This window comes from Haliotis rubra, unplaced genomic scaffold (genome assembly GCF_003918875.1).
Source record: "Haliotis rubra isolate DU_JTF1 unplaced genomic scaffold, ASM391887v1 Scf1366, whole genome shotgun sequence".
NCBI lineage: Eukaryota > Metazoa > Mollusca > Gastropoda > Lepetellida > Haliotidae > Haliotis > Haliotis rubra.
Window position 1 is genome coordinate 41,978 of NW_025765299.1, and position 14,950 is coordinate 56,927.

General features: G+C 40.7%; 1 protein-coding gene and 1 long non-coding RNA gene across 2 annotated transcripts; one reads left to right on the forward strand and one right to left on the reverse strand.

Annotated features, from left to right (window-relative positions):
• The first annotated feature begins 6,608 nt into the window (after nucleotides 1-6,608).
• Nucleotides 6,609-10,596, forward strand: LOC124268153. Its single transcript, XR_006896219.1, has 3 exons — nucleotides 6,609-7,377; nucleotides 7,575-7,577; nucleotides 10,281-10,596. It is a non-coding gene; the product is annotated as an uncharacterized LOC124268153 (long non-coding RNA).
• A 1,488-nt stretch (nucleotides 10,597-12,084) lies between these two features.
• On the reverse strand, nucleotides 12,085-14,512 carry LOC124268159 (basic salivary proline-rich protein 2-like). Its single transcript, XM_046703181.1, has 2 exons — nucleotides 13,675-14,512; nucleotides 12,085-12,089 (listed from the first exon to the last, which is right to left on the reverse strand). The coding sequence occupies exons 1-2, from the start codon at nucleotides 14,510-14,512 to the stop codon at nucleotides 12,085-12,087; spliced, it is 843 nt and encodes a 280-aa protein (XP_046559137.1).
• Nucleotides 14,513-14,950: the final 438 nt, after the last annotated feature.

Consider the following 14,950-nt stretch of genomic DNA (forward strand, 5'->3'; position numbering starts at 1 on the left):
AAGCACCACAGATAGTCACATGACCAAATTCCTTCAATTTCTGTTTCACTTTTCTGTAGGCTTCAGTTGGAGCAAAAATCTTCCTTGCTTCATCTGTGCGTAAATCAAGGGTATCTGAAGGAATACAAAAACTGTTTACCACACCAAGAAATACTAGGATGTTCACATAAAATGACAAAATATTTACCTATTTCATTGTGGTTGGAACCTTTTAGTCTTAATGACTGGAGATAGCTTCATCTAGAACGCTGCCACAGTACTTTCAACTGAACACCTCTGTATTCTGACAAATGATTATGATTGTTGCACTGGTACGTGCTGCAGAACAAATATAGCGAAACAAGAAGACATTTTCATAAATATCCCCTGCCAGTGTTCTGTTCCTATTAGCTCTGGGTGTTTTAACCCCACCACGACATACATGTCCTGAAAACACATACATTTGGTTTCCCTATTTATTTGTATGACAGTTACTGAGAATTTCTGTTCCCATTGGGGATACCATGCACCGTCAAGTAAAAATGACAAGGGCCATAACTCTGTAACAAATTGTAACACAGTTTCCATTTTCAAAGTCCATCAAGGCATTCATGTCCTGAAAACACATGCCGAAGTTGGTTTCCCTATCTATAACGGTTTGAGAAAATCTGTCCCCATCATCTCGGATATATGGACGGAGCTCAAATCTATATCCCCCTTCCACTTCAAGGCGGGAGATAATAAACACAGCTTGTGTGACAACTGTCTTCATTCATTGTTCCTAGGTAACCATACACAACATTATTCATTAAGAACTGAATGTCAGTTTTGATGGGTTCATCGCAGAGTGAATGACTTGCATGCACTGTTTAAACTGTTTGAACATCCTAGTTTGTCAGGAAAATGGCAAAATTTCACGTGATCAATTTCAAACAAAAATTCCACAGTTTGTGAAGTTTTCTCTTTGGTTATAGGTGTGTAAATCCAAATGGTAATAGTCTTGAACAAGATCTGGTCACTTACTGACCCTTCCGCTATCGACACTCACCTCTCCCCAGTGTTCCTTGTCCTGCCCCTCCAGTGACGATGTTGATCATGTTGGCAGCTTGGGGGTTCCCTGAAGGATGTTCACCTGTCAACACCAAACAGGAGGAATCATCAGTAACCATGGTAACCATGGTGTTTTCTTTCCACACTGAATAAACTATTTAATACTGTTGCAGAGCTTAAGAGTTTGATGAACATCATTCTAAAGATCCAGCTCAATCTATCTGGTCTTCTCTTGATCATAAAACTTACCAACTGATAACAATAGTTGATGGTCAAAACTTGTTCATCGTGAATCAGGGTAAGATTCTTCACATTTAGTTCAAGAAGTAGAGACATTCTACTACACTCTGTGAAATCAGAGGGTTTAGCTACTTGTATGAGAAAGCTGTACCACAAATTCAGCTGCTCAACTATCACTTGCTTTGATTGGCTATGGTTGAAAACATTGCTGCCCAGAACCTTGTCATTTCAATACTCTCCCTTAAGGAGGCATATACCAATCTAAACAATGATGTGTATTAAATATAAGAGCATTTTCAAACTGAAAGGACAAAAAGAAGTTAGGAACCAAATCTGAATCACTGGTAAACAATGATATGTATTAAATATCAGAGCGTGAACAAACTGTAAGTATGATAGGAACCAAATCTGAGAATCACTGGTATCATGATCTCCTGAGTTTACATGGGGCTGCTGTGTTTTCTCATTAGCAAGATGCATTCTGTGTGAAGTCTGTACTGCAAGATACTCATTCGTGACCAACTCGTGTTATTCCCGGGACAAACCGAATAGCGACTCGTGCCCCTCTGGAAGGATTTCATATTGAACATCAGAACTAAAATCACCGAAGCACTCGTACATTGTATTGCTGTTTTTGTTTTTACTTATGTATTTTAATACAACTAAAAGGAGAAATGTAATTTTCTGAATAAAATTGATATTTTATACTTATCCTGACTCATGAGGTAAGCCCTCCCAACCTCCCCTCAAGGCACTCTGGATTTCCCAGTAAATCAGTGTGTCGGGCTATAAAATACGGAGAGAGTGAAGAGCATGGGAGACAGGTGGCGCCGTTTCCCGCCAAAACCTGGGAAGGGAGGTGACTCCTGGTAAGTGATTTTACGTCCGCTGTTTTGAAGGGAGCTTCAAAAGGGGATTCAAGTGTTCCACTAGCATTTGGAAGGAAAGGGAGACAAGCAATAAGCATGAGTCAGGATAAGTATAAAATATCAATTTTATTCAGAAAATTACATATTTTTCCTTATCCTGACTCATGCTTATTGCTTGTAGAATCCGACGGGATAGGTGGTGGGTCCAGCCACCTCTGGATTCCTTAGTGATGAATTTACGTCCTAGTTAAGCCCATGGAAACTTTTAATGGCACTGCTGCATCCATATGTCGAAATAAGTCTGGTAATTTGGGGGGACCACAATATATCAAACTCTTCTGTAACCGTACATGTGGATTTAAACAACTCCAACTCTTGATGTTCGTATCAGGTGCAGTAGTGACCCTATCCGTGTACAAGTAATTCCTTACAAGTACAGGGTCCAATATTCATGCTAGTCTGTTCTAGACATGTACATGGACTATAAGCTCTATTCCTTGGAGTACAAGCTTTGCATGACATGCGGTAAAAGGGCCAGATACATCTCAGCGCCTTTGAGGGACCGTCAGCTGTTGAGCTACAACCAGAGGTCCAAACTGGTGGATACCGGAGACGTCCTCGGTAGCAATGTCTCTGAGGTAGTGGTTAGCAAATTCTGTCTCCTATTTCCAAAAACACCCTTCCACGATCGTGGATATTGAGCAGTTTCCATGTAGAGTGTAGATGCCAGTGCTCTAACTTCGTGCGGATTGGAGTCTCGAGGAGGCTCAAGTCCTGCTGCCTTGTAGGCTCGTAGTATGATTGCTCTCATCCAAACTGATATCGTACTATGTGAGATCTCTGTTGGTGTCTCCGACGATATGGGGATGAAAAGGCGTTTGAATTTTCGTCTCCTGGTTTTAGACTTTTGTAGATATGTTTTCAGCGCTCTGACTGGACATAAAGATAAGTCTTGTATATCCTGTGGACCAAGGATTGTAGATAATGCTGGGATGTGGAATTGTCTGTCTGGTTGACCTGGCAGTTGAGTCTTAGCTATGAGATCCCACCTCAATCCTAGATGAACCATGTTGTGATGTGTGTCAAAACGTATTCGTTCGAAGTCCAGCGCATGTATTTCTGACATCCACGTCGCGGTTGCCAAGGCGATCAGAAATAGCGTTTTCTGTGTAAGAAATTTGTAAGAAGTTCTTTCTAATGGTTCGTACACATCACTGGTGAAATGTCGTAACACCACATTGAGATCCCAAGCCGGCGCTTTAAATTTCCTTTGCTGGTCTTCCAGTTTAAAAGAGAGTAGCAAGGCCAGTAACTCTGGCACTTTCGTCAGTTTCACGCCTGTCTTCATAGTGATAACTGAGCTGAGAGCCGCTAGGTATGTAGATAATGTCGAACCTTTTCATTTCTTCATTTGTCTGAGATGACAAAGATATTCCGCCACTTGAGGATGTGTTGCTTTCACTGCAGTGAAACCCTTCCTCGATGCATATTTCTCAAAGCTTTGCCACTTGTCGTCATACAAGTTACGAGTAGATCTGCGTAAAGCTAGTGTAACTGCTTTCGCTGCTCTGGCGTATCCTCTTTTCAACAAGCAATTCGTGATCTGTTCCATACGTGTAGGTGGAATAATCTGGGATACTTGTGAACTTGCTTGGTGTGAGGATGAATTAGTAGGTTAGGAAGTTGTATTGTTGATTTCCGAGTTTTGTAAGAGAACGGGAAGCCACGTTCTTGCCAGCCAGTAAGGCACGACCAAAATCAGTTGTAGATTGTTTGTCTGCCTGATTTTCTGTTATACGTGTGGTATGGGAAGGACTAAACCCTGGCGGAGGGAACGCATACGCGTTTAGTCCTTCCCATGGGATGCTTAGAGCGTTTGTCGCCCATGCTTGCGGATCGTGAATTGGAGAGACAAATGTTGCCAGTTGATTGTTGAATCTCGTGGCGAATACGTCTACGAGTGGAGATCCTATCGTCTGTATTATGCATCTGAATGCTTGTGGATGTAACATCCATTCTGTCGGGGATGGTTGATGTGGTCGAGATAGCGCATCTGCTGTTACATTCCTGGCTCCCGGAATGTAACATGCTTTCACATAAATGTTCAGATTGTCTATTATGTTGAATAGTTGAAAGCTGAGGTCGAGAAGATTCCAAGATCTTTTTGATCCTTGTTTGTTTATGTAGAACGCCACTGTTGAGTTGTCCGTATGGATCATCAATTTTGCGTTCCTTAGTATGTTGGACCAATGTAGTAGGGCATTTACTACTGCTTTCATCTCGAGCATGTTGATATGCAGATGCATTTCTTGTTTCGACCATTTCCCGGCAACCACTTTGTTGTCGAGGTGTGCTCCCATCTTTGCAATGATGCGTCTATGAAGAGGTGGACGTTGCGCTCCGGCTCTATTAAGTAATTTCCGCCGCAAACATTCAACTTCTGAGTCCACCATAGTAGGTATGGTTTTAGCCTGTTTGGTATTTCGAAGGGATCCAGACTGTGTAAGTGGGCGTTCACAAATCTCTGTAGTGGACGCAGTTGTAGTCTCCCTCTGTGCTTCATGTCTTGAGCTGATAGGCTCTGCCATTCTCGTAGTGGTAACGGAGAGAGTAGAACTTGAGAGATCATTTGTTGAATCTTGATCCAACGATCCTCTGGAACGAGAATGCGATTCTTCGTTGTTATAAGCCGTATTCCTAGGAATTGTAAGTCCTGAGTAGGCTCTAGTTCCTACTTGAGGAGATTTACTAGCCATCCTAGTTGAGTGAGAAGTCTGATGGTGAAGTTCAATTGCAGTCTGAGTTGACTGGGATCTTGCTGAGCTTGAATCCCGTCGTCTAGGTAGAACGCACTGCGTAGACCTCGACGATGTAGATATATATTGATGGGCTTTGTCACTCGAGTAAACAACCAGGGGGCCGACGATATTCAAAATGGCAGGACCTTCCACTGGAAATGACGTCCGTTGAACAGGAATCACAGATATTTCCTTGACTCCGGATGGATCGGGATGTGTAAGTATGCATCCTGTAAATCTATGCTGCCGAGATAGTCTAACGGACGTATGAGATGTCGTAGTTGTGGCAGATGTATTATTTTGAACTTTGCGGGTGGTAGGAGGTAATCTTTGTTGAATTTCCTCATGTTGTAAATGAGTCGGAACTTTTCTTTTGAATTTTTCTTTGGTACCAGAAAAATTGGGGAGTAGAAACCTGGTGTGACGCAGTCTTGTTTTATCTCTTCTATTGCCTCTTTCTCTAGTAGAGATGTGATGGCTTCTAGTAGATTTCCCCTTCTAGTCTGCAGCGTAGTTGTGAACCAGTGGGTTGATTGTTACTGGTGGTACTGCTTGTAGCTGTATCCTGTAATCTTTGCATAGAATCGGAGATAAGAAGTCGTCTTGAAGAATTCCCCAATTCTTCCAGTAGAGTTGCAGACGTGCACCCACTTGTGAAGGTTGTACTGGAACGGCTGGGGGTGAAAGACTCCAGTTGTTCCGAACCTGTATTTCATCGTCTGGAACTTCTGGCGCCTCGAAAGGGCCGACCTCTTCCGTAGTTACCTCCTGGAGCTGCGGATGGGCGACAAAAAGAATCCTTATCCCCTTTAGCGTTGCCTGATTTCTTATCCCTTGCTCTCTGGATACCTGCAAACTTTGATATGCCAGAATAACGTTGGGAGGTCTGACATATTACACTGGCCAGTGTATCGATAGACTTGATCATCATCACTTCTCGGGAATCTTTAGCGACTTCCTTGGCGATTTTTTCCTGCAAAAATGGATGGTGCTGACCAAGGGGCTCTGTAGAGTGTCTTGGTAAACTTCTCGCTCCAAGTACAGGAAGATAACAGTCCTTGCCTTCTTGATAAAGTTAAGCCTGCAGAAATGGATGATAGGTGTTCAGACATGAACTGATGATCCTTTTTCTGTGTAAGTAGAGCTGAATAAATCATTCGATCTTCCTCTGAAGTTGAATTCTTAAACTTCGAGATGAGAGTCTCGCTGATAGCTCTTGACCTGGCTAGGCCGAAGAAGGTTCGTCTGGTTACGGTGTCTAACTGTGCCAGCTTTTTATCTTCTATCTTGTAAGCTTTCGTCCGAGTGTCGTTGATGATCTTATAATTCTCATCTGTCTCGTTGGCCTTCATGAAAGGTTCCATGTGGTGTAGAGAGAACTTCTTAGTGTTGAACGATGGAATACTCTGAGTCTGGCATTTAGTTGCCTTCTTGAATGCTGGGCTGAGGTTGTCTGGAACCTCCAAGACAGGGTCGATAGGTGGCATCGTGAGTGAGTTTATATCATCATTCACCATCAAGTATGATAGTGCTTCGTTGGTCTCCTTAGAGGGCCCGGGTTCGAATCCCCACATGGGTACAATGTGTGAAGCCCATTTCTGGTGTCCCCCGCTGTGATGTTGCTGGAATATTGCTAAAAGCGGCGAAAAAACAAACTCAGTCAGTCCTTAGAGGGTGATGCGAGTTCCAAACCATTGGCTATCCATGACTTGATTTCCGAGTCGGAAAATATAATTCCGCCGTCATCTTCCTGCTCTGAGGATGGATGTTTTCTATTGTCGTCTGAACGAGGAGACCTGTAAGGTGATCTGTAAGACGATCTGTGTGGTGACCTGTGTGGTGACCTTCGTGGCGAACCATATGTTCGTGAAAGTGTTCGTGACTTCCTTCGCGCAAACCTGCGTGTAGGTGAACGGCTTTGTCAAGGGTTGGAGTCTTGTGACGAATCTCTATGCCTTTGTACGGATGTAGATTCTCTTCTCCTTGGTAACGAACCGTTGCGTGCAGGTTCATGACGAGCGTCCGTATCTGACGTCGATGATGATCTACGTGGGTTCGGCGAACGTAGTTGGTGCGGGTTCCACGTTGGTATGGCTGCCAGGTGTTCGTGCAGACGCTATAGTCGAGCTCAAATCTTCCTGTATGCTCTGCAGGACGTTGGTTCCCAACGGACGTGGTGTGCGCTCAGTTGACCTTCACTCAGGTTCGTCGCAGACGTTGTCTTCGTCGCAGCTCTCTCGCGTGTGAACCGTTGTTCCATCAGATCCAACATCTGTTGGGTAAATTGCTGCATAAAGGCGCCCGGGTTGAAGGTCTGCATTGTCTGTTGTACTGACGACGCATCTGAGACGGATGAGGCTTCTTCCGAATGGCGTTGATCCTTCGTGCCGAACGTCTGCGTTGAAATGTTGTCCTGCGTGGTCACTGTAGAAGACGTCTTCGTCTTCTTCTTAGATGTAAACTCAGGGATGAGGATGGGCGGCTCATTGTAGACATCTATTTTTTTCCAGAGGGACAATCTCTGCTGAAAAGGAACTCGTTTTCTGCGTTGCCCTGTGTGGAGACTTAGACAAAGTTTTAGTTGTAGCTGACTTCTTCCTCTGGGAAGATGATGCCCTAGTCTTCTCAGACTGTGAAGATGGTGAATCAGATGTAGATGACCTCTTCCTCGAGCCAGCGTTGTCTATGGCGGCAACCTTCTCCGTAGACGACTCCGGTAGACCACTGGAATGGTGAATCTGCGCAGACACCAACTGCCGGTCCTCTGCAAGCTTAGCCGGTTTAGACATGTCGTGTAAATCTCGTCTGGACCTGTCCTTTGCACGTCTAGACAGATAATATGAATATTTGTAAAATGCAATATCAGACAGGTGAAAACACAACTGACAACGAGTGTCAGATAAACATATAGGCTTGCAATTAGGACGTAGGTTATGTGGATCAACAGCAGACAAACAATACCTACAACCAGAACAAGATTTCATCAATTGTAAACAATGAGAATAATCACGTAAAAACATGATAAAAACAGAGAAATTTGAGAATTAATTCCGTAGAATATTGTGGGTAAATGTAAACGAAAGCCTTATACAGCTTTTTTCTTATTTAGAAGAAAAGTCTAAATAATAAAAGGATATAAAGCCGTATAGGGGACCAGGTGCTCTCACAACCACCTACTCGGGCGAATCAGGAGAGAGTGAAGAGCATGGGAGACAGGTGGCGCCTTTTCACGCCAAAACCTGGGAAGGGAGGTGACTCCTGGTAAGTGATTTTACGTCCGTTTTTTTGAAGGGAGTTTCAAAAGGGGATTCAAGTGTTCCACTAGCATTTGGAAGGAAAGGGAGACAAGCAATAAGCATGAGGCGGGATAAGGAAAAAGAAAACATATTCTTAAGACATATTCTGACTTAATTATTACCAGCTGTTCCCCCAAGAGGAAATAATAAACATATTTCAACAAGTCTATCTTAAATTTGTATGGAAAGACAAACCTGATAAAATTCAAAGAGATGTAATTGCTATGCCACCTGAATCTGGAGGAATTAGTGTCCCACTCATTAAGAATATTATTTATGACAAAAAATATCATGGATAAAGAGATTATATTCCAATAGCTGCAAATGGAAAGCATTAGTTTAAAATTGTATTACTTAACTACAGAAGACTCTGGTAAGCTGATCCTGAATATATGGAAAAACACATAAAACCTTACATAAGAATTCCTTTTTGGAGAGATGTAATCTCTGCATGAGGATTATATTTACAAAAGCAATATAAGACACTAAATCAAACGACATGTTAAACCAATGTATTTGGTTTAATTATATGTTTAACATAGGTAACGAGACAATTTTTATAAACAGTTGGTACAATGCAGGAATATACTTTATATATGACCTAATGAACCCAACTACAGGGGAATTCTATACTTATGAAGAACTACAAAAAAATATATCAAGTTACAACATATATCTTAAGATATCACAGTATTAAATCTTCCATAATTGCCTGCTTAAAGAGAAGAAAATCACTCTTCCCAAAACACTACCATTTTCTTCAGTACTGCCATTCAATATATCCAAACTTAGTCTAAGGGTTAAAGGCTCCAAAACCGTTCATCTTTCTCTACTAGACCCCAATTACACTAAATCATATGCACATAAAGAGAGGGAAAGAGTCTTTGAAACACAGCATGATAACCCCATAACATCAGACACATGTTACTCACGTCGCTCGTATGATATGTTGATACGTTTAGACGACAATGGAGATATTAACTGGGCTTCGGCAGTACGACCAATGTTATTTCAACATGGCTTTGCTTAAGTATGGATATATGAAAATGTTGGAAACTGGGAATTGTTTTTAAATCTTTTCAAACAACGTTGTAAAGACATGTACTATCAAGAATGGACACAAGATATAAGAAACTCAAAATCATTACATATGTATTCTGCCTTTTTGTATTTGATTGCACTCTCTTCGTTACATCTGCGCAGAGTCTTAACAAAATTCAGATGCGGCTCAACCAATTTGAAAATAGATCATAAGACAATGACATTAGTGTAGTTATGTGCGATTATTGTAAAAGCGTACCAGAAGATGGGTATCATGTGTTAATGAAATGTCCTTTATATGTAGTGGTAAGAACTCACTACATACCAAGTATCTATATTATGAACCAAAATAAATAAAAATTTGTACATCTTCCAAATACTAAGAACCATAATATCCTACTCCGTCTAGCAATTTTTGTAAACAAAATCATGTCCATGGGCTCTGAAAAAGTTTAATGTAAGTTGTCATTTTGTACTAATGCCCTCATGGCCACATTCATGAAATAAACCTGTCTGTCTGTCTGTCTGTCTGTCTGTCTGATAACACAATATTACAAAACATATATGATGACAAATTTTTGTACAACATGTAGTAACATGAAATGGTTACAGATGAAGATATTATATGATATTTTACCCACAAACATTTTCTTAAATAGAATCGGTCTAAGGGACACACCTATATGTACATTCTGTTGAATGAATTAGAAACAATTGTCCATCTACTCTGTAATTGATATCATGTTAAAATGAATTGGGAGAGTTTGACCAGATGGCTAATGACTGTAACTGAAGGCAACATTGACTTTACACCAGAAAACATCTTACTTGGATTTAAGGGGGAAAATAATAATTCCCTAAATGAAATATGTCTTGCTATGAAACAGGTAATATACACACAAGAAATAAAACAACAAGTTCCACATTTCAGACATGTAGTAAGGGAGATATCAAAATACTATGAAATTACAAAATATAATGCTTATTCTACATGCAGTAGCAGTGAGTTCTTTACCTTCTGGTCATCTTTCCACAATCTATTTAAAAATATATGACGTCAGAAAACATATTGTAAATGTATATAATTACTATTACTTTTATTTGAAACACAGAGATACAGTATGCAAAACATATTCAAAGACGTTTATTCATGGTATGAGGGGATTTGTGAAAGTGTATTAATTATACTCATGTGAATGTATTCTACATGTACTATGTAAACTGTGGAAATAAGGATGGTAAATAAAAAAAATGCAAAAACATTACCAGCTATTCACTTTATATTTCCAATCATATATTTATAAATTGGGTTTAATAATCACAAATGGAATTTGTTTTATTGGATATGGAAATGACATATAAAAAATTCAGCTACATTAAATCCCAAAGCAAATACTCAAAAATGGCTTTAAAATATTTCTCAAACTGAACATTCGTGTAACCTTGCTGTCATACACCTGGAGGAATTTTAAAGAAATCGCTGACAAAAATATGAATGATCAAACAAAAGTTAGACTAAAATATCTCCAGAGATGTGAAACATAAACCCAATCTTCAAGATTAAAGTTGATTAGTTACATACAGATATATTATTGTTTTGAAACTCGTAGCGATTTAACTTATTTTTCCTAAAATTGTTGGAGACACAAATACAACCACCAAATCAAGCCCACAAGATCATCAGAAATACACTCAGCTGGACCCGTGAGAGCTGTTATGTCAACAAATGCACGTGCGTATATTTGAATCTCTCACCGTCAACCACATTATCCTTGCTAAAATCTATACAGTTCTGTTAGCTATGACCTTAGTACTTTCAATATAACGATATATATTTTTCATGATTTTTTTAAACAATAACATAAAGCCATAAACGATGTAAGTAGTCAGTATTATTTTTATCAAAGCAACGCAAACACTACACGACTTCTGATTGGTTTGTCGTATTTTCGCACATAACAAGCATCGAAAGGGGGATGAGTCTTCTTGGAGATTACGGAAATGGGGGGAGTGGTGACGAATGCAAGATACTGTGATGTTAGAGATGTGACAATACAGAAATTTCACGATACGATACGCATCGCAATATCTTGGAACGATACGATTCTCTTCTATGCATGTCACAATATGCTTTCTTTAGTTATTTTCTTTAAAATGTCATATTTGAATAGTAAGACATTTTGACATAACCGTCAATATCTAATGAAAATTAACAATTATAAGGTCAACGATACATGTCACGATACGAAAAAACATATTGATATATTTATCGTCAGATAAAGTATCACGATTACCGACACAACGATATATCGCCACAGCTCTGTGTGATGTCATATCAGAAACAAATTAGCCTGTATTTACCCGGTATAACATTTGTAACAGAATGGATACAGTTGTGGTTGTGGATAGAATAGCCACCATTAAAAACACAAGAGGATGTGTTCGGTAAAGAAAATCCTGTTAAACTTGATATGTGGTACACATTTGGATATTTGAGTGATTTCACACACTGAATTTTCGGACAATATTGCAGTCATTTTGCGATTTTCAAAATTAAATCATTACTCCTATGTAATAAAGAGGCTAAGAACATCATTGAAATATTTGAACAATATATATCACATAGTTTCTGTGAAGAAGAATTTGGTATTATAACCTGTATTTCTCACTTAAACAAGCTGTTCTGGCAGCGCAGTATTAATTGGTGAGAATTGAAATGTTTCCATATGAAATTGGAACAATATTGACAGTTTTGAACAAGTAAACAAGAACGGGGTAGATATACATCAAGGTTAACCCATGACAAAAATGTCAATCTGAAAAAAAATTCAAATTACTGTTTGAATTGGAGCTTGATCCAGCTATTCAGTGTAATTACACAAATAAGATATCTCAAACAATTCAGTTTTTGTTTCTGAATAAATTGTGAACAGAGTCCCATGGAGTATTTTATTTGAAATAAACAATCAGGCTAGCAATTCTCCAAACGTTTGTAGCCCTACGAGCTCCTTAAGCCCATTCTTAACACATTGGCTACGATCAAAGTTAAGAATTCTTAGAGATACGAAAGTTTCGAGAATAAGGGCCCAGGGTGACAAAATGGAGGCCCAGTACAACGTGACACCAAGACTGAAGCATAAAACTTTATAGATGACAACTTCTTATTTTTGCATACAGCGATGTTTAGATGTCGTTTGTTACACTGTGTGAGGCTGAAAGTGACTACAAATAAGTGATGATAAGTATATATATATATACATAGACTAGTATGTTATGACAAGCAGCAGAAGAACATTAACAACTGTATGTAATTTAAAGCTTAGATGCAACTAACAAAATAAACATAATTAAAACAAAATTGTCACTTATTTATGAAACATAACATACATTTCTGATAATGAAAAAACAAATAAACAAAATTATAAGCGTACAATCTCAAATCAAAAGTGCAATATTTTGTACTTGGGTATACTATCCTTGAAATGAAGCATCCGGTGTACCGAACCCAGTCAGAGCGGGTGGGTGTGCACATAAGCGTAACGAAGTGTTTCATTGGCTGGTTCATTTGCCGATACACTCAGAGCTCTTTGTTTATGGTGTATAGCCTGATAGGTGTTGAGCTCAAATTGCATGTGGTCAGTGATTGAAGTTGTGCATTGCATATTGTCATTAGCAGACAGGCAGGCAGACACACAGGGGCAATAAAACAGACATTGAGTTTTGTCTGTGACAGAGGCTGCTTATCACAATCAACATGGTTTATTTTATGTAACGAGTAGATTATTTACCATTTGTTATTTTTGTACAAAACCAAGATTAGACTACTCCTGCACATGACCTTATAATCGGGCAGCCCGGTTCAAGCCGTGCAAACCTATTCACTGTGCATGCGCTATGTGCACAGCGAGCACAGCTGTTGAAACCACTTTTCACCCCAGCTGGTTTTTTAGTGAATCGTTTGAACTCTGATTTTGCGGGATTTTTTTGAGCGCGTTATTTTTCAACTTTATAAGTTGAATTTGCATTTTTGATAATTTGTTACTGTAAGCATGGTAAGCCCATACCAAAAGGTATCAGAATCTGCAAAGTTATGTTTTCGTAGCATGTAAGCTTTAATAACAAGTGACAGCAAATTTCAAGGGCTTCCAAAAGTTTTTAGTGGAATCCTGATACTTAGTGGATAGGATTTCAACTTTGTCAAACTGGATTAGATGATTGGTGAATTTTTGTTGGTGACCTGAGATGGCAGATTTACTGTTTGTCTTGATAATGGTGTATGAATCTACATCGAAACATTCATTGCTCTATTCAATAAACAAGAAATTGTCATCCTAAAGTTATATGCTTCTTTTTGGACTCACCAACTTCGAGATTGTTGATCAAACCAACAGTGACACCCACCTGTACTTAGTGTGATTGCTTGGCTCTCCAGCTCAAGGACCTCCTCGTGCTCAGCTGAACCTGCAGGTACCAAGAGACCTTCATGTTCCTCATCTGAACTGGTATCAACATCAGAAACAGGCAAGTCACTTCTCAAAGCTGACATGTCCATGTGACCTTCAGGTGGTCCACTGGAAGGGGCCAAGTGACCTTCAGGCCGTCCACTGGAAGGGGCCACGAGACCATCAGGTTGCCCACTGGAACTGGCCACCCGACCTTCAGGCTGCCCACTGGAAGGGGCCACCTGACCTTCAGGCTGCCCACTGGAAGGAGCCACCCGACCCTCAGGCTGCCCACTGGAAGGGGCCACGTGACCTTCAGGCTGCCCACTGGAAGGGGCCATGAGACCTTCAGGCTGCCCACTGGAAGGGGCCACCCAACCTTCAGGCTGCCCACTGGAAGGGGCCACCCCACCTTCAGGCTGCCCACTGGAAGGGGCCACCCGACCCTCAGGCTGCCCACTGGAAGGGGCCACCCCACCTTCAGGTTGCCCACTGGAAGGGACCGTGAGACCTTCAGGTTGCCCACTGGAAGTGGCCATGTTGTCTTCAGGCTGCCCACTGGGAAGGGCCATCCGACCTTCAGGCTGCCCACTGGAAGGGGTTACGAGACCTTCAGGTTGCCCACTGGAAGTGGCCATGTTGTCTTCAGGCTGCCCACTGGAAGGGGTTACGAGACCTTCAGGTTGCCCACTGGAAGTGGCCATGCTGTCTTCAGGCTGCCCACTGGAAGGGGTTACGAGACCTTCAGGTTGCCCACTGGAGTTGGCCATGCTGTCTTCAGGCTGCCCACAGGACATGGCCAAGATAAGATGTTCACTGTCCTTATCTTGGCTGGCTCCTTTTGTCACCAAGAACTATCTGTGAAAATAATGGAGAATCTAATTATGCTATAAAATATACTGGTCTGACAGCTTAGAGCCCTGGACTGTAGCTCACCTGCTTTATATCAAAGTTGAAGATCAGTTATGAAACTTTGAACATTTGACACTGTATAATACACTAGGAGGAGGATGATATACCCTTTCAGACACTATGAAAATGTCCCTTCCTTACCATATATATTTCAGCACCAAAAAGACTTTTTTTATTTCCCTTTTGAACTATTTCAACATCTTTATCGATATATACAGGGATTAAGTGTACCGTGTGTATTTGTCTTGGCAACAGGGCCGGAAATAGCAATCAGCTGTGCAACGTTTCCCCACGATCTACCGGTGTCTTGGTTAAAACGTACC

What these genes read in the sequence shown, in the direction of transcription:
- LOC124268159 (XM_046703181.1), bottom strand. Translation starts at nt 14,512, where the DNA reads ATGTCCTGTGGGCAGCCTGAAGACAGCATGGCCAACTCCAGTGGGCAA.